The sequence below is a fragment of the Montipora capricornis genome, chromosome 6 (assembly GCF_036669925.1).
Source record: "Montipora capricornis isolate CH-2021 chromosome 6, ASM3666992v2, whole genome shotgun sequence".
Classification (NCBI taxonomy): domain Eukaryota; kingdom Metazoa; phylum Cnidaria; class Anthozoa; order Scleractinia; family Acroporidae; genus Montipora; species Montipora capricornis.
The window spans coordinates 16,390,225-16,410,429 of NC_090888.1; the positions used below are offsets into that span (position 1 = coordinate 16,390,225).

The 20,205-nt window shown below is 39.9% G+C and overlaps 1 protein-coding gene across 4 annotated transcripts in view; it reads right to left on the bottom strand.

Annotated features, from left to right (window-relative positions):
• Window positions 1–20,205, bottom strand: part of LOC138051623 (dystrobrevin beta-like) — a 49,638-nt gene that overhangs the window by 19,592 nt on the left and 9,841 nt on the right. For all 4 annotated transcript variants that reach the window (XM_068897856.1, XM_068897854.1, XM_068897858.1 and 1 more), the window contains exons 5-18: window positions 18,871–19,084; window positions 17,215–17,300; window positions 16,817–16,896; window positions 15,431–15,508; window positions 14,831–14,948; window positions 14,681–14,735; window positions 14,179–14,218; window positions 13,345–13,416; window positions 11,032–11,162; window positions 6,554–6,691; window positions 3,914–3,955; window positions 1,605–1,620; window positions 886–989; window positions 12–219 (exon numbers count right to left, since the gene is read on the bottom strand). In XM_068897856.1, the coding sequence (XP_068753957.1) occupies window positions 12–219; window positions 886–989; window positions 1,605–1,620; window positions 3,914–3,955; window positions 6,554–6,691; window positions 11,032–11,162; window positions 13,345–13,416; window positions 14,179–14,218; window positions 14,681–14,735; window positions 14,831–14,948; window positions 15,431–15,508; window positions 16,817–16,896; window positions 17,215–17,300; window positions 18,871–19,084 (1,382 nt within the window). The remainder of the gene's footprint in view (window positions 1–11; window positions 220–885; window positions 990–1,604; window positions 1,621–3,913; window positions 3,956–6,553; window positions 6,692–11,031; window positions 11,163–13,344; window positions 13,417–14,178; window positions 14,219–14,680; window positions 14,736–14,830; window positions 14,949–15,430; window positions 15,509–16,816; window positions 16,897–17,214; window positions 17,301–18,870; window positions 19,085–20,205) is intronic.

Here is a 20,205-nt window from a genome sequence, read left to right on the forward strand (position 1 = left end):
TATAAACTTACTTTGAGCAGGTTCATCAATCCTTCCAGCTGCACCATCAATTCGCGACGGCTTTCCTGGAGTGCAGACATGCGCAATTCGAGTTCATCTTTTCGTTGCCTTAGCAACTTAAGCTCTGCCAATAGCTGAGGGTTTTGTGCGATCTGCGCCGCTGACCTGGATGCCTCTTCGTGCTCGTCTCGAAGGCGTCGAATTTCCTTGAGAAGAATCCTAAAAGAAGGACATCATAAAATGAAAAATTGTAAATGGTTTGAACCCGGATGACTTCCGCTCAGGTTGTCGAAACGTCAGTCAATGTCATCTCAAACAGTCCTTCTCAGGACTACACTCACCCGGACGATCGAACTTTTTTTAATGATAAAATGAAAGATACTTTGTCACTGACAAAGACCTTAAACCACCCGCAATTGCAAACTAGTGACTTTTCCCACAACTTCGAAACGTGTTCAATTTTCGCATTTCCAAATGGCCCTTGCCATGAAACGTTCCATGAAAATAAATGCTAATAGCTACCGGAACATTCAATCTGACGATTGTTGATTTAAAGCCAAGCGACTATGTGTTCTTGTTTTTTTTTTTTTTTTTTTAACCTCGTCTCTACACACCACCTGACATTTCCAAAAGTCGGGTCGACTTTTTAAATGACGGCCCCGGTCACGAACTAGACGGGTCGTCACGACCCGTCAACATATTCAGCCGGCCTCGCCGCCTCCAATATCTTCACATACACGATTTTTCAGTTCTAAGAATCTCACCACCTGACATTTACAACAGTCGGGTCGACTTTACAAGTGACGGCGAAATAGCGTGTTTTTTTTCTAATATGTGAAAGATGAATCTGATTTCTTCCAACACTTCAAACGAATGACAAATTACCTGTTTTTGTTTTGCAGTATCTGCATAAGCTCCCTCTGTTCTCTGTTGGCATCAATGCTCGTTTGGCTGGACGACTTGCTTACCTCACCGATCGGCTTCTGACGCTAAAAACAGACAGTGATAAGATATATAGCTTTCTCGATCATTAATATGGGGCAGACCTTGGAAGCAGTGGTGGCCCAGTGATGGCACAGTGCTGGTACCACTAGTCGTCCTCGGCTCGACTGTCAGACTTGGTCTCGTATGCGACTTTCTTCCCCGGTGACTGAGGGAAACACGATCGGTTTCCAAAACTAAGACCTCCTCTCAACACAAGTCGCGCACCAAAACAGGATCAACGATCCATTCCGCTTCAATCCAACGATCATTTTATCGTTAAGAATGAAACTCTCATTACATTATGTTGTGTACAACAGGACTGGAGTGGAGATAACTTCATAAGGATATTATTCGCTCTCTTTCCACAGCGGTGGCAAGTTAGTGGTATAAGGAAATTGCGGAATATCAACAGAAGACAAAAGTATTTTAACGCAATTTTCACAACGCAAAAAAAACAAGAACAAACAAACAACAAACAAAAAATGAATCCATAAAACTATTTCACAATGGCAATCAAGTAAAGTTCTTTTTTGTTTTAACGCTAGTCAGTCAGTCTTCAATTTCTAACCTCGGGACGACACGTAAAATTCAAAGGAATAATTGCCGTCTATGTTACTTACCGAATTTGCCGCAAGTCTTCAAGTTGTCAACGACGCCAAAACCGGAAAAAAAAAACGGGAGAAAACACCGAAAAGTTAGTAAACGAATAAAGAACTAAAAGCAAGTGAAAATCACGCCATATTCTAGCTTTCCCAGAGGCCACGTCTCCTTTGCTCAGCACAGGCAATAACGACTTCTGCTTTGTTCGGAACAAGGAAGTCCGCGAATCATGGTCTTCTGGATCATCTGCGCAATCTCAGAAATATGAAACAGTAGTCGTTGCCCATGGTTACAAAAAGGGATTGTCGCGTCGACTGCGCTCATTTCGGCGCTGACCGAATTAGCGCGGCCATTCAACACAAAGTGAGAACACCATTATATTAATCAAAGCTGCATGCGCACGCATCGACGAGAAATCCATTCAGATCGCATAGTGCGCGCTATTATGATTATCCGAAAAGAAGAGATAATTTGACATTCAACAAACATTCTCGTTAGGGTCAATCGTTGTTTGCAAAGGCTGTAGACCACAACGCAAATCTTCTCTCTTCTCTCTCTCAATCTTGTTCGATGTAAATCTCTCATAATTTATTTTCACCAATAATTCAAAGAACATTCCCCAGTCCATATGTGGGTTACTTCGCTAACACAGTGCAACGCGAACAAGATCGAATAATCGCAAATTAGTTACGATCGCACAAACACTCATTTTCGAAAGAGGTTTTCGTTGTCGTTGTCATCGGTATTGGTCTAACGGAGGAAAAAAATATTTTGAAATATCTTTTCGGCGCTCCAGGCAAAAATAAACTCCTCATCGCCCAAACCATTCCATAAGCTAAGGTATTCTCCAATTTTCAGCAGAATAGAGGGAAAAACACAGTAGGGTGCGCGTGGGAAAACTAGAGCAGGCCACAAATTGTAATATTTTTGTTTTGATTGATTCTTTTAGGATATGCATAATTGAACACAACCCAAATCAAAGAAATCGGGCGGCAAGTCTAATGGTAGCATTAGTTAAAAGACCTGCCGTTTCCTTGTTCCGATACGGCAAACAGAAGTACAGATAATTGAGACAAAGAAGTATTTGCATTACTTGAGTGGTCTAGCAAAGCAATTTAGTTTTAAAAACCACAATTTCAAGCCATATCGCATAAGATTTTATCTTAACAATCGAAAAATGTTAATCTTCATTAGCCAAAACTGAGTTGAAATCACTAAAATATATCTAAAGGGACGCGATGAACCGATTTTTCAACCTCCGTAATAATAAATGAACGACGAAGAGATAAACTCCACGCCTGTTTCTTCAGGACTATTAAGTCACGTGAAATTGTTTTCAAGGAATACACAGAAAAACCGACCTGTATGTTCTCTGAATTTTAAGGAAAGGGTATTGCCTTGTAGCGTGACAGCCCAGTTTCATACTGTTTGTTGACATATATGGGATTAAATGTGAAACATTTTGGAAATGATTTTCGAAATCGAACGGAAGTGAAAGATTTCTCGCAGGGTGTTCCTTCTAAAGTGAAATTGTCAATTAAAATCAAGCTAAAAAAATTAAAGAAACAAAGACGAAAACAAAAAGATAAAGAGGCCTTCCAAAACGTATTTCAGAAGACAACCGACACGGCCCTAAAAACTGGTGAAACGGAAATTTCCAAAAAAGAGTGAAATTTAGCGTTGATTCTGACATGGTTGAAACACTGGAAACGGTTCTAGATGGTGGAAACGAAATCTTTTCCATGACACCGCACCCATTGAATTTATTCCACCGTAAATGGAAATTTAATCTTCTCAATGCCAATACATTCCTCGGTGGAGAACTAATGAGAAAATATTTTTGGCTCCAAAGATATGTTTAGGGTTTGGTTGGAGATGTACAAGAAAATTATGCTCAGCATGCTATTGGATGCCGGGGGAAATACAGTAATAGGTTTATTTAGCTGAGTCTGTCATTTCTCAAAAAGCAAATTTAAAAAAAATTCTTAGATGTAAAGATTCGCAAATCCAAAACAAAAAGTAATTTTAAAATTGTATTAAAATTTTCCGAGGCAACGAAGAACCTACAAGGACCACATCAATGATAGAGCGTCATAATTAATTGATATCTTGCCAGTTAAAGATGTCCCTCAGAGCTGCTGAAAAACGAAAACACGACCTTTGAAATATCGAAAGATGACTTGTGGTTAAGAAAATGACATCAGGGCGTTTTTCTGATGTAAAGCAAACCTCAAGCGAATCCCCCTCTGGTATTTACGATGAAAAAAAAAACATCGGTTTGACAAAGCTCACTTTCTCAACAAATAAGGCCTTCATTTTATTAACTTACCTGGCCGCGTATCTTGATATCAATTTGTGCTCGTCGTCCATTCTAGAATCAGACAACAAAAATGCACGTTCACGACGGCTAGGAACGGAATTACTGTTAGGCATGTTGATAAATATCGATGTCAAGACCGCGAAGTAAATATCGATATGGTTCGCGCACGAGGCAAACGTCTTGACAGTGCTTCCTTGGTGACTTTTTCAAGAGTCGATTAGGTTTTGGTGTATTCGGCAGTACTTGCTCCCAGCTGTTAATAAAACAGATCTACATATTCATAATGAGCTTTCGTGGAAAGGGGAAAAGTTCATTAAATTAAAAGAAAGAAGCGTATTGTTCATTTTATTGGCCGAAACACGACTTGAAAAAAATTGTACCTATTATCTCAGCAGGAATTATAAGTATCTTAAGCAGAAACGCATTCACATTTTAGTCGGAGTGCTTTGAATAAGAAAGCTTACAAATTAAATGAAACACATGCACATTTTTGTTGTGGGATAAAAACGTTTGTAATTCATAGCTACAAAAATTCTGTCAAATCACTCTGACTACTTGAGTACATATGACAGATCGTAAATCTGAAATGCAGCATTCGAATTTGTTTTCTTTCTTTCTCTGTTTCCTTTTTTCTTTTTTTCGGATACCACACGTATAAAAATGATAACTACTCATAAAATGAGCGTGGTGTTTTTCTTTGCTGCGTTTATAAGATTTAACTTTCAGAATTCGGCGATGCTGTTAGACTTTCGTGGGTCGCATTCGTGATTGCCAGAAGAGTACATTTTTCAGCTTATTGCTTCCGCCGTTTTAAATTTCCATATTAACAATTATTCTAAGCTTTGTGGCTAAGCTAACAGAAAACAACAGCCATGAAACATGACTGACTGAAACGTAAAATGTTCAAATTACCGGAAAAGCGAGAAAAAGATTAGAATGATCAATCCAGCAATATCCGATAGATGATAATATACTAAGGTTTATTGTCATTGTACGAGCTTTCCAGATTGTGTTTTCATGTAATTTTCAAGGTTTTCCCTTGATTTCAGTCGTCTTAAAACTTGAATCGATTCTTTTATTTTTGGAAGTGTTTACCAGTTAAACTTGGGCAAAAGAACTCGTTTTTCCCTGTGAATTCGATTGAGCAAGGCAGAATCATTGATTTTGATCTCAGAAGTACAGTAGGCGTACACTTCAGCTTTGAAATATGTTTCATTGCTTCAGAAATGGCTTCGTAAATGCAAGAACAAAACACAGTTAATGTTTGCATGTGGTTCCCGGTGAAAACGACTTTGCTGAAGAAGATAGATAGCATAAAGACCCAACCCTGACGAGCTGCTGAGAAACTCCCACATTCTGCTTCCAATGGAATGGGTCCTGTCCAATACACAGAAGCTTATTCATGGCCTATGAATCGCGTTTAGCAACAACAGCCACAAGAGAATGGCAAGAATATATCGATTTCATGTTGTCGGCTTTTGCGCATAATCATAACAACTATCGTTAGGGTTTGGTCCAATCATCCCAAGGGGTTTTGGCATTTTCTTATTCAGCATCAAAACGACCTCTGACAGGTTCCGAAATACGCTCAGTCGTAGTACCGTTCTTGTCACCGTTAGCAACCGCTGTTGTTGCAAATATCTGAGACTGCGCAGAAGCGCCCGAAGTCCATGATTCGTGGACCTTCCGTCTCGGACCCAATCTCGACCCCAGAGCTCTTCTCTTGACTGAGGGAGGGAAGAGCCCTGGGGAACCCTGAAATAAGGTGTTTTTTCATTGGTTTTCGTGAAGAACAATCAAAAGCGTCTCTAACTGGTGCATTCACGTTAGCACGAGGAGTGAGCAGGCGCCGTAAGGTTCAAAATATAGGCAATTTTTGGCTATAACAGCCCTACGGCGCATGCTCTTCTACATAGAGTTTCCCAGAGCCTTGGGTTGATCCGAGGCTGTGGTGACTAGAATGTCTCGGACCCAGTCAGAGGTCGTTGTTCTCGGTGCTAACCGTTGCTGAGGGCGAACATGGTTTTGGCGGATAAATGATTTGTAAAGGACCGTGCACCAGCGACTTTGCCACAGTAAAGTTGATCGCTCGAGAAAGCCAAGTACGATTTAAACCCAATTTTCCTGCGATTTTTAACTTCACCGCCACAAAAATCGAATTTATGGTTACCAAAGTACAATACAACTCTGAAAGTTGCGAAGGCACCATAAAAAAAATTAACTACCCTTATTCCAAACGTGATGGCTCACAAATGAGTGGCTTAGTGCGTAATTATAAGAAACGATTTCCCCTGCATTGCGAGGATTATTGGCCGGGATGTTTAGGAGCTTTACAAGCTCTAAAATTTAGCGCTTCAATGCTTCAGAATTTATCTTAGAGGTCTAGACAAATACACTTGAAGAGAGTTCAGGTGTTATACTTGGGTAAAATACAAGTTCATAGGATTTCGTTTCACAATTCAGTTGAAGATATGACATTCTTGCCAGCATTTACGTCTACAAAGCCGTTACTAATCTTCTGTAAGCACGTTGACGGCTTTGTTGCCATAGTCTGACGTCAGTTACAAGACTATACGAGATATGGCTCTTCTAGTTTCTAGTGTAAAACGAAAACTCGGACGCAGTCTTCACAGATTTAATTCTTCCTACCTTCCATCCAAGTCCTCCGAAAGCTTATTTGGGTTTGATGAGGCAAGGGAAGATCCCGCGGGAGACTCGGGAGAGACAGAAAGGTAGACGTAATCCACGTATTGGTTTGGTCCTGACAGATCTGAGGGCAATGGTGGCCTGCGATAGGAATAATAGTTCCTGTTACAGTGGCCATCTTTCCCCGTGGGGAAATGGTCTTTTCCCGTTGGGATAACAGATTGAAAGAAAGACACGCAATCTGGCCCTTAGGCCCTCCACAGACGAGGCAAGTTGTTATCGACATCTTAATTAAATCGACAGCTGTTAATGTTAAGAAATGCGTTTCCACAGACGAAAACTCTAGTTGTCGATAACCGGTACGTTTTGCGGAAGCCTGGGAAAATAGTGACAAGAAATGAAGAACCGCTGACTTAAAAAATCGTTTGCGTCGCTACGAAACAGACTTCAGTAATGGATAACTTGCTCATAGACAGGAAAAAGGGTGTTGTCGATAACAAACGGCCGCGTTTTCCATCGACAGCTAAAGTAGTCTTCCATTTGAAAAAGAAAAACTACTTTGTTGCCGATGACCAGCTTTGTTGTCGATGGCTTGATTTTTCGCTATTTGTAGTCCATAACTTGACTCACACGCGCGCGCAATGATTTGTCATCGACAGCTTTTTGTTATGGACAGCTAAAAAGTTATCGGTAACAACTTGCATCGTCTGTGGAGGGCCTTATTGCGTTTCAATTTTATCTGAAGTATTGTTTGAAAGGGGTTGAATTCTTTTCCCTAACGCGTCCACATTATTTAAGGCGCTATTTCATGCTGTCATGTTTACGTGCTCCGGCGAGTTCACGTAGTTGAGGAAGTTAAGGGAAACTGGTTTTTGTTTTCAAGGTCATCTGAAAACAAAAGCCCATATTCAGAAGCCTACGACTACAATACTAGGTCTATGTAACGGCATTTTCACAGATCAAGCTATTTTTAGACGAGTTCTTTAAATAAGATTCGGGCCGATTGCACGAGCGACCATTCTTAATCCCTGGTTTCACGGGAAAAGTGATCCAAAAATAACTCGGTCTGTAAAAACACCGTGCCACAAATACAGCAAAGTGGTAAGCTCCTAGTCTGGAGGAGTGCATATCATCCTCGCAGTGCGTTAATTTGAAAGCGTTGTATAGTTAATCCATCCAAATCCACGGTGTGGCCGGTCAGTTCTGTCAAATGGGAAGCGTTCTAAGAAATAGGGCAACAATGAAAAAACTAACAACACCGTAAAACAGATATTAAAGATCGGTTAAAAAATCACTTAGAGAAATGAAGTCTGAGGTTAGTTTTCAGGAGGTCCTTAACAAACAAATAGTTTCAATGTAAGCTTTCAGGTCCTCAGTGTTGATTATGAGTATAAACTGAGTATAGGCAATCTCACACCCCTGTTTCTCCGAAATAACAATGCGGAGTGTTTCGAAATAAAACCCAGAAACTTCAACAAGCAAAATCACACAAACATCTGCTGTCCCTCGCATAATTGAACATACGAACCCACTAAAACGGAATATTAAATTTGACTTTTCTATTCTAAGATATTTGAATTAGCGAAGAACATTGAAACATGTCGATCAAAGAAAACCGTTTGAGGTAAACAAATGTTTTGGAACAGGCCTTTCAACATCATATGTCTTCACGACAAAGAAATTATTAAATATACAGGACATAAGAATAATACTTTCGTGTCGAGCTACTCATCTCGTGGTACAACGTTATTCTAAAATTAAGTCTACACGCTGTCGTGCGAGAGAAAATTCGAGAACTTTCCCCGAATATGATTCGGTTTGCATTTTCCAAATAGATTTGCTAATATCTAAAGTAGAGAAATTTGAAAATATGTTGAAAAAAATATCCACTTACGTGGGACATTTTAACCTTACTCTCATGGGTCGTGTGAAAATGTAGCAGGTTTGTCTAGCATTTGGTTTCAAAGTGATAAATAGACGTTTCCCTCCTTGAGAACTGGCGCTTGCAGTACTTGTGCTGCTTCTACTGCTTCCCTCGCTATTGGATATACTGCCATTCGAACTACTTTTACTGGAACTCATTTTCATCTCATATCCACAGATCCGCACACAAGTGCTTCTTAGAGAAAACCAACCACCGACAACTTCATTCCTTCCCTTTTAGTTCCATTTCGCAGGGCAGGAAATCGAAAATGATCTTACATCACCAGAATATTTGATATTTTGATACGCAAGAAAGCAAAAGAGAATAAATAATTGATTCGTGGTTATTTCAGATAACAATCGATCCAAATAAATTGTGAACAAGACTGCGGCCAATCGAGAGGAAACGAATTTAAATCAAAGAGAAAAACTAACAGTATGGCTCACTTTTAGTACCAGAGCAATATTTTGCGTCATACAATGATCGTCCTACAGAAACGGTTATTCCTTTCAAACACTCCTTTAAATTAATAATTCTACACACAAAAAAGATCCGTCAAAAAACTGGAAATTAATTACTTTTCCTTTTTTTCTCAGGCTCTTAAACGTTTTTTTCAAACAAGGGTTCTCTCTCGCACACATTCAAAGGAAAGAAACGTTTGAGAGGTTTCAATGACCGGTAAGTTCCCACTCACAACCACTTACAGTAAACAAGACACCAAGCAGGCAGTTCACGTAGAATAAATGATGATGACGACGAATATATTTATATAGCGCCATATCCACTAACTGCATTATGGCGCTTCACAATACTACGTTAAATAGATAGTTAAACAGAGATGACATGAATTTACAAAATAGTTACAAAAATGCTTAATACTGAGAATATTGAATACTGACTGAGTGAACGGTTTGCGTGGATATCGTTACTAAAAGGTAATTCCATTTAAGTAAAAGAAAGGAGTTCCGTATATAAGAACAAATTCGAAAAATAGGGGAAAGAAAGTCATGGAAACGTGGTGTTGCTACGTAGTAACCCCTTCCAGATGGGCTTCACCTACCCACAACCAGAAACCCATAAGGGTTGAAACGTGTAACGGCCCCTTGTGAGCTGGGAAACAACCTTGTGAATATTCAATTTGCTAAGTACCATATTTGGAGCAACAAGAGCGAGGGGTTTCCAAATATGGTACTTATTTATATAGCAATGAAACATTCAACCAATCAGTTCGCACTGAATATTCCGGAGCTGTGAACTCGCGTTACACGTTTCAACCCTTCTGGGTTTCTGCCACAACCCAATGGCTTGCCTATTCACAGGTTAGTGTTGCGTAACTTCGCTTGGTTATTAGTCAACAACATGACCAAGTACAAGCAAAAGCACCTAATTCACTAATTGCACAAATCCCATAATACACCCATTTTACCCCCCAAAAATCTGCATAGGCATTGTTTTCGACTTCTCTTGGGACATTTTCATGTCCCAGGAGAAATTGCAAACAATGGTTATGCAAAAGTTTTGGGGGATAATAGAGGTGTATTATGGGATTGAACAAGTAGTGAATAGCCCCAAACTTGCCTTTTGCCGCGCTTTTGGTCCGCCACACGAGTTCTGTTCGATTTTTCGTCGCAAGTTTTCAAGTTTGGTTTATTGCCTCATTTGCTCGCATTCCGATTGGCCAAAGCAGGCTATGAACACTTTAGAGGAAAAAGACATTTCGAGAGTAAAGCAATGCTCGGTGCAGAGCTTTTTTTCCTTTTCTGATCAGGTCTATTGATTTGCTTGTGACGTTCTCGTCTTGCTTAAGCTCACGAGGGAATTTAAGATCTACGACGCGGTCGTCAACGAGACCGTCACAAAACAAGAATATCATTGGTTAAAAGACGAAAAATGCTCGTGCGGCACGCATTTTAGCACATACGTTTGATGTACGAGAGTGTCTTATCGGCGTGGGTGGGTGGGTCGTGTGTCGTGAGTCGTGGGTCCGAGATCCTCCATGTACACACGTCATGAAACCTTAACCCTAACCCTAGCCTTTAGGAAAAATGTTTATAGTTAATGGGAGACAGTTTTCCTTTGTTCAACGTTTCATAAAAGGAGTTCGGGAAATTAATTCGTGAGCGGGAAATTGCAAATTTGGACCGAGCACTGAGGGAGCTAATATATATCTTTTGTTTTCATCTTCAAACAAACACGACCCACGACCCATGACCAACCCACCCACGCGATTTAGCCTCACCCTTGATGGACTCTGCACAACAACGACGTGAAATGACCAAGTTTGAGGTTTTAACGACAACACGAGTGTACAAATACAAACCTTTCATTCTATATTTTTACTCTGAAACCGCTTGTACCAATTTATTTTTAGGATACTTTGCCCACAATGTGCGACGGGAACGAAATTGAACAATCACGAAAGACATACGACAGAGCAGCTCTAGTTACATTTTGAGGTGAAGTTTTCGTCAATGTCGCCGTCGTTGATCTTAAAATCCCTTCTATCTCCAAAAAGACGCACTGCATTATGGAATCTCTTCAGAAAATCAGCACTTACACGATGTTGGTGACATCAAGCGTCTTGTTGGGTTCTGGTTCCCGCGGAAAATCCGGAAGAGAGGGGCGTTTCTTCCTTCCACCGCCACATAGAAATTTGCTTCGGAACGAATTGCCTCTCTCCCCAGCGTTCTAAAATTGAAAGGCGAGAAAAAACATAACCCCCCTTTACTGGACTGAAGACCGCGCAAGTGGAATATAATCACTTTAATAACTGAGATTTAGATCGTGTTTATGTCATTTTTAAAAAAACGAGCAGCAGTGTTTTATCGGGTTTAAAAACACGATGCATAACCAAGTGTTTTTAGACCCGATAAAACAAGTGCTGCGAGTTTTTTGAACGGCTTCAAAAAAACACATTTCGGCTTTACCTTTGCAACTTGCCGTTAACGAGCTGAATCTCTAGTCTCTCGTGAACTGACTTCCGGTGAGTCTGGTTGCTCGTGGCCTTCGTCCATCGGACTCAGTTTGGGTGTATTGGACAACCCTCTTCTTTTGCGTTCGCTGAGTTGACGAGTACGTGAGAAGAGACCTCTGCCTTCTGGGTCGAAACTCGCTCTGGTCCAACCGCCGTACAAAACGTTGGACGGCACTCTTCAAACCGCATGCCCCACAATATGTTTGCTGACTGTCACTTGAGCCCAATGTGTCCCACGCATTCTTTTACAGTAAATCCGCTGTTGTTAAGTGAGCCCACACAATATGAAGTATGACGTAAAGATTCGGTCGCTAAGTAACCTCCGTGCATGCTCAACACAGTGAATTTCGACCCAGAGGTCTATCCTCACGTACTCGTCAACCCAGCGAACGCGAAAGAAAAGACATCTCTACTAGCAGGGAAACCTAACTTTATCTTGTTCAATAATTTGACATACGTAAATATGTGAATATATTTTGCGACTTGAGTCAGGGGAGGAAACGTTGCACCCAAGCCCGAAATGGCAGGTGGAATTTACAAGAAATAGGCAAAATAACCATCGAATAAGAGATTTAGTATTCTGCCAAAAAGCTCGTCCAAAACAGCGTTTTGAAAACAACGCGTACATTAAAGGCTTAAAGGCTGGTTTTCACTAGCAACGGAGTCGGACTCGTAACAGCGCTTATGACCTAGTGAAAATCACAGATCGGAGTCGTAAGCGGAGTCATAAGCTCGACGGAATCGGAGTCGGAAGAATCAGAACGTTTCTATTTTCTTGCGACTCCGCTTATGACTCCGTCGCTTATGATCCAGTGAAAACTATCAATCAATCAATCAATCAATCAATCAATCAATTGGAAAGCGGAAGAATCAACCAATCACAATGCTTGGAATCGAGCATTGTGATTGGTTTATTCTTCAGCTTCTGCTTCCGACTTCGACAATGCAGTTTTCATTGGATCATAAGCAACGGAGCCATATGCGGAATCGGTGTTCTGCCTCCGACTCCGACTCCGTTGCTCGTGAAAACCAGCCTTAATTTCATACGAGTTTTATTCATTACATACTCAACCAGAAGCACATGACCCTGAAGTGTGTGTATCTTGTAACTCTTTTGCTTGGAACAAAGCTGGAGATTTTAGGACATTGATTTTATGCATGGACAAAAATAAGATCGATGCTGCACGCAGGGGAAAGTGCACAAGATATATTACCTCCAAATAAGGAAATTTTTTATATAAAAAAACCCGGCTCTGAACCAGGGTTAAACGCTTCAAGATCATGAGTTTCTCATTCCACAAAATCACTCCACCGCTATGTTTCCACAGCAACTTCCGTATTGTACTCTATAAACTATAAAGCCGTGTTTTGTTGGTATCAACCGTTTTTGGTTGGTTGGGTCTTTCTGTGTTCTATTGGGCAATAAACCGTTTTCGGTTGGTTTGCTTAATCAACTTTTTCAATCGGCATCAAACTCGGTTGAAACAGTTGAAAAAGCATGGGCAATGACCCCTGTTGTTTACGCGGGCTTTTTATAGTCGGCTGCGGCTCCGGTCATGTTGTTTCCCTCAACTTGTCAACGCGGAGAAGTCTGGTAATGACTATTCCCAGGAGTTACCGCGTTTCAACCGAAAACGGTTGGAAAAGTGTTCTATTGGGAATCTCAACCGCTTCAACCTGAACTGGTTGCGGTTGAAAAGGTTGATCCCAATAGAACACGACCTATTGCACTCTATAACCTAGCTCTATTGCACTCTATAACCTATTTATGCATTCGTCATTGGCCAATCAGAAACGCGATATACTGTTGACTATATAATAAATATATGGTATAAATCGAATGAAAAATAAACTAGAGGATATTTTGCAAATCAAACTCCTACTTGTAAATCTTACCCAAGTTGAATACTCTCGAACATCGTGCGTAAGCTTATGTCCTTGTGACGATTTTCCTCTCCAAAAACAGTCCTGCAATCGTAGTACAATTCAAAGTAAGATTTATAACTCCATTTCGGAGCAGTGAACACAAAGGCTAGATTTCAGCTTGAGGACATGTACAACTGACCTCCTTTCGATACCAAAATGGCATTTCACATGTTTCAACTGTTCACCACATAATGCTGTGTTCAAAAACCCTTTGAAATAACATTCTCCTGATCGACGTAGATTTGTAAAGTAACTGAAAAGTATATCAAGTGGACACCGTGATTGAAAATAACAGGTAATAATTCTATACCAAGTGTAAGTTATGTTGTTTTTTGTAGTTAATTTTCCTGTAGTTCTTTTTGCCTTGCACATGCGCACGTCCGTTCTACTTTGTGAGAACGTGTCGAGAAGGTATCTGTCAATGTTTTAGTAGCAATAACTGTCGTTCTTATCAGCTCCAGCAAGTAAAAAACCCACAAGTACCATAATTATAATGTTGTCAGAGAACTTAAGACCTGGAAAAAAACATTCTCCTTATGGGTAGACTTTCATATACCGGACTAATGCGACGGAAGACAAACCAACCATTGTTATTCCGATTAGGCCTTGCTAATTAGGTATTGTTATGTTCGCTTTGTTCTTTTGCTTCGTGGGCATTAATTATTTCGGATCCGGTACATAAAAGACAAGCCCTCCTTATCACAATCATTTCAAGTTAATTCCCAATCATTCAGAATTGATCCTACGTGAAAAGCATTATTTTTTCCAAACTACAGTTCGCATGCATTTAACTGAACGATTTACCTGGCAGAGAGTGTAGTTGTAACAGTGCAGACACTTATATCTAAGATAAAGAAAAGAAATTACATTATAATTAATTGATATAAAAGTCCAGGTTGTTTACTTGCCGTTATTCCATTTTCCATTTTGGTTTCAAATGCCTAACCTCCTTTCATCTCTGTTTACACAAGTTCCCGTCTTTGCCTTTCGCGGGGACTTGGATGCTTAAGCATGCACATGTTTGAAACGCGGACGGTAACCGGAAGTGAGCTGTTTTCCCTTTTAACTTGTCTTCACACAACCACTTTTCCATTGCTATGTATCTTTTCTGCATTAGAGGCTTTCGTCTCCTTGTTTGGCTCTAAAGATATTTGTTATGTATTTGTCAGAAAGTGTCCCATCTGTTCCTTCAGCACTATTATCTGTCTCCAGTGGTAAGTTGCAAACTACTCAAATAAAGTTCCACAAGCTTTAACTTCCACCACATATAGATATTGCTTTTCAAGAACAAAATTCTTATACTCGCCTGAACCCTACTAATGGCTTCTTCTTGCATATCTGACATGGAATCTGGTGTTCACCTGCAAGAAAAACGGAACTCCTTTTTAACGTCTATTGTCAAGTTTTCAAATCGCAATAAACAAACCAATGTCATTCAAAAATTCATACAGCTTACATTTCGAAGCATTTGCCATTTTCTGTAAGGTTCCGAGCCAGACATAGCATAACGGGGATTCAGCACCCATCACACACTCCAAGAAGTTTAGGAGCCCTGTTTCATTTTGTTTCAGTGGCTATAAATGAAATTCAAATCACAAAGTTTGGTTTGGGTCTGGAATGCAGCTTAACCCATTGACTCCCATGATCTAAGAGTTCAATCTCCCTAACTTTTTCCATATATTTCTTTGTTAACTGGTCATAAGAATTTATATCAGGATCACATCCTTAAGCTTATAATTATCTTCATTCTCAATACTTGTCCACCTGACAGCGTTTTGAAATTGGGGAGTGAATTTACAAACTGATCAATGGTTAACTCATAATTTTGACAGTATACATTGGGAGCGGTTCCATCACCTAGACTGCAAAGGTAAAAAAAGCGTTTTTCTAACACATCACTGGGGCTTGGGAATTTGTCAGCCCACCTTAAGACTGGCCACTGCTTTTTGTTCCATCGCAACTACCCATGGTGTGTCAGAGTGTAAATGTACATTTATTTTCCAACTTAACCTAATTGAGAGCTAACTGTCCTTGATTTACATAACCTGAAGCTTACCCCATCAGGTTTAAAGAATTTATTCGCCATGTCTTCGGCAAAACCAAACGTTGGACCCTCTCCAATTGCTGCTGGTAGCTGAAAAAGGAAAAGGAATCTATGTGTGCCAATATACAATAAGGCATTTGTACATCATAAAGCAAATCTTATGCAACACCTTTTCTTGCTTTCCCTCGGTTCCAGAACAAGAGTGCAAAATATTATTAGAAAGATACATGTACAATAAATATGCAGACATATGTAAATGAACATCATAATAAATTATGTGGACAGCCAAACTGAGGCTACATGTATGTATCATTTGACAAGCCATAATTAATTTTAGGCAATTTACTATCCAATAAAGCTCTGCCCCACCCCACCCACCTTGCTGGGCTTATAGCATATAATTATGCAATCTCTAATGGAGTAACAAATTATGCACAGTCAAAAGCTAGGGTATGAGAGTGAGGTACATGTCACCCAGAAAGTAGCACAGCCCAGAAGTAACAATAACAGCAGCAATTGGCGAATTATCCTCAAAAGTACAGTGAGCAATGCATCTCAGCAAGGTCAAACTGAATGCATACTGCATGTATTATATGCAAGGTGCTTCTGGCAGCCCCCGTATGCAGTCCAGGTCTGACCTTGATGGACAGTTGCAACTTGGTGGAATAAGCTCTGCATGCTTGCTTTTAGTGAGTGGGGAAAAACATTGGAACACACCCAGAGAAAAACAATACGAAAAAAAGGATCAACAACAAACAAAAATTCAGCCCACACATGGCATCATCAAGGATTGAGTTTGTGCCACATTGGCGGGTGTTGAATGCTCTCATGGCCACCCTATCCCAGGTTCAAGAAAAACAGGCTCCTAAATGTTCAATTCAATCCCATTCCAACAAATTTATAACTGTCCAGATTTCAACCCAACCTGCATACATCATCATCATCACCATCATCTTATACCAGTAATTATCACTACTATTATTGTTGTTGTTGTTTTTGTTGTAAATACTTATTGTCAAACAATTAAGGCAGCAGCTTTTCTTCTTCCACTTGGTTTTCATTTTGCTTGTCTATGTACTGGTATGTTATGGTTCAAATTTACATTTGGTTGAAAGTTGTTCAAATTACCAGTTGTTCAACTTTGATTTCTCTTTTGTTTCACCTTAATATGATAATGAATATTAGACAAAAGAAAAAATAAAATTGAACTGGCTTGACAAATTTTAAACCAAGAAAAATATTTGAGCTACGACATAATCATTGCTCCACAAACCACCACGTGTAAAATACCCCTTTTACTTCTCAGTAAGCTGCTCACAACATACTCTACTCCACGTAAATTTGGGTCCACATTGTTTATTTACTGAACAAAGGAATATTATTGACAGGGCAACTTACCTGAAGTAATTCTCTCAGGTAGGCTTCAAACTTAGGAAAGTTCAACAATCCATTCTCATCCTCTATCTGCGAAAAGTGATCTGCAAAACAAGGCAAGCTTTCATAGTGTGTAACTCCTTTGGCAGACACAGATGTTTAACCCTTTCACTCCTGTGGGGTTCCCCATTGACGAGTAAAATCGTCTGCCGTTAGGCAGAGTAAAATCTATAAGTGTCACTCTTGGGAGTGAAAGGGTTAATGAGGACATACTTTTTGAGTGAATCTAGCTGTTGTTAACCCTTTCACTCCTGTGGGGTTCCCCATTGACAAGTAAAATCGTCTGGTGTTAGACAGATTAAAATCTATAAGAGTCACTCTTGGGAGTGAAAGGGTTAATTTAAATACATTACTGCTCTTACATCTCAGTTTGTCAACAAGACGCCCCGCACACATCGTTGAAAGAGCTGTCTTCACTGAGAGCACTCTGATCCGTCCAATGGAATCACTAGAGAAAACAAACCAAAAAAAGGGATACTTGAAAGTCAAGCTTCTTTTTTCCCACAAACAGCTATATTGTAGGAGCCCCAACCTATTTATGCATTGACACAGTATTAAAGAGTACCCCAGAAAAAGAAAGCTACTGAGTGAAGGAACAGGCCATTTTGTAGCAAGGCTAGGGGTGACTAGCTAATTAATCCACTGACTCCTTGGGGTTCCCCATTGACGAGTAAATTGTCTGGCGTCAGGCCAGTTTAAGGGTGAAAGGGTTAATGAGACATTTCTGTGAGTGAATACCCCATGGACCCCCAGGGGTACCTCATGCACGAGTAAAATCGTCTGGCATTAGACAGAGTAAAATACTAAGTATGGACCGTTTAGGAGTAAAGGGTTAAAGTAGAATCCACCTAATTAAAGCTGGGGGTTTGCATCTTAACAAGGTCAATTGAAGCATCATGAAATTGAATTTTAAGGACGTTCGCACCTGTTGCTACTGCACATTTTTTCGTGCATGTCACGCACGCATCATGCATCACAGACCACGAAGGCAAACACAATGCTATTCAAAGGCGCAAACATTTTCCACAAAAATGGAACGTGAAAGCATGTGGCATCATGGGATAGCTGTGGACCCAGTTCTTCTCGGAAATGTCACGCAATGACATGACAGTGAGCATAGACCATCGTTTTGAGAACTTTGCAGCAATTTTACTCTCTTGAATGCTTGGTGACCCCTATTTTTCTTTCCATAGATCACTTCTTTTTCTGATTTTGTCCATTTTAACAAAAAACAAAAAAAATCTTTGTGTGAGAAGGTACAAATATGTCGCCTTTTATGCTCTCGTGCGACCAAAGATTTTTTCCTTAGACTAATGTGTATCGTTTTTCAGGGTCTATTTCACCTCAGAAAAAGACATCAGCTGCATTAAGTTAATTTAGTTTATGTTGAATTGAGTATGTTTACCTGATCTAAATTTCACTAATGTAGCTTTTTTATTGCTGACAGTTGTAAGCTAAGATTGTCTTTAACTAACGCAACTTCTAAAAGTGCACCTCATGATCTCGAAAACGAGCACGGTGACCCCCCATTTTTTTTGCCTTTTTTGCAAAAGTAGGTCATTACCTTTCTGCGTAAAAAGTTTTGAAAAAGTCTGGACGTGGGAACATTTTGTGTGAGGACATCCTTAAAAAATGACCATAAGATCAGAAACAAGTCCAACAACAAGGATGCATTTTCAATTCCATACCAATTTTAAAAAAATTAATAATTACAATAGTATGTGCACTCTCATTGGTCAATAGAGCTCTGTGTTTAGATGAGAGTATGGAAACACAGCTGTGACATCACATGAATTTTGATTGGTTATGTGTTGTCAGACACGTGTTTTGATTGGCTGGTAGGAAATATGAGCGTGTATCAAGAAAATCTGTTTCAGTCTAGAAGTAAAAAAACCAGCATTTGTCAAAATTATCCTTGACAAATATTCTATAAAAGCTATAGAGAACTTCTTCCGTGTCTCCCTCGACTCCTCTATGTCCGTGTTCATGATGTGTATCCTGTCTACTGTAATTATCACCTGTAATACGCATATAAAAGCCAGTTTGGGACCAAACTTATGGACCGCTCGACTTCAATGTAGTGGGTTGTAGGTAACCTCTTGTTCAACGCATAAAATATGCTGGACACAATGGCTTCTAGCCGTGTCTCGTGGAGCTCTGTGTTATGGTCCAATGTGTTGAGTCCATTTTCACGAAATGCTTCAATCATGTTAAAAACATCCACAAGATGTACTGAAAAAAAAATCATGGACTACAATAGAAACAGTACTGTACAGTACTTGCCTACACAGATCAGTGAAGATAGCAAATCTGATCATTTTTAAGAAAATTTAGTGAAAAACCAGGCAGGTGCAAATTTATTTAAGTTCTTGGACTGAATCGACTTACATGTAGAACTGATAAACTAGTGGCCCTCATTATACTATACATAAAATCCAATAAATAAAATGACTAAAGACAAAATACGAAAATAGTGTTGACTTAAGAAATACAGAAATGATCGAGTCCTTAAGATAGTTTACATTATTTTTCTTAAAAGCTTTACATTCTGACTAGATCTAATATTAATAGGTCTGAGCTTATTCCACTCTTTCACTTGCCATGACTGCAACAAGAATATCCATTCACGTCAATCAAGTCTAACATTTGTTATTGCCTGTGAAGCAATATTAATTCAACTGATTCAGGTTAGAAAAAAACCCTCAGACAACATGATTTGCAAGAAAGCAAAGAATGTGCTTTTTGCCTAATCAAGGTAAAGTGACTAATTCAATGATAAAGCAATAATTGGCCAGTCAATTTAGGGTCTGTTCACATGGAGGTGGGAGACCCCAGGTAGGTGAGGTACCCTGCCTTATCGCAGTAAAGAAAAAGAGAGCCTTCACATGCAATATTAAAAGCTCCGGGGTGCTGGGGTGAGGTTTCCAAATGTTCAAACAAAAGATACATGCCTGAATGAACATCACCTCAGTCAGGCAGGGTATAGTACCCCACCTTCAGCATTCACATGGAGAAAACCCACCTCACCTAAGCAGGTTACCTGGCCTGGCTGACCGGGCAACCCACCTCGGTGAGGAACCCCACCTCTCATGTGAAACACAATCAAGAAAAAAAGAGAGATTGTATGGAGAGATTGGTTACCCCAGCGAGGCCGGGTATCTCAACAACCCAGGGACCCATCTGTGAACAGGCCCATTAGACTCTACATTCATCTTGGCTAATGCCAGACATTTTTTATATGTATGTACTCATTACAAGGACACCAATAATCTTGGTTGACTCTTTCACCTTCAAGAGATCTCCACTCTTGAGTTAATCATCTGGTTCTTACCAAGATTAAATACTTTCAATGG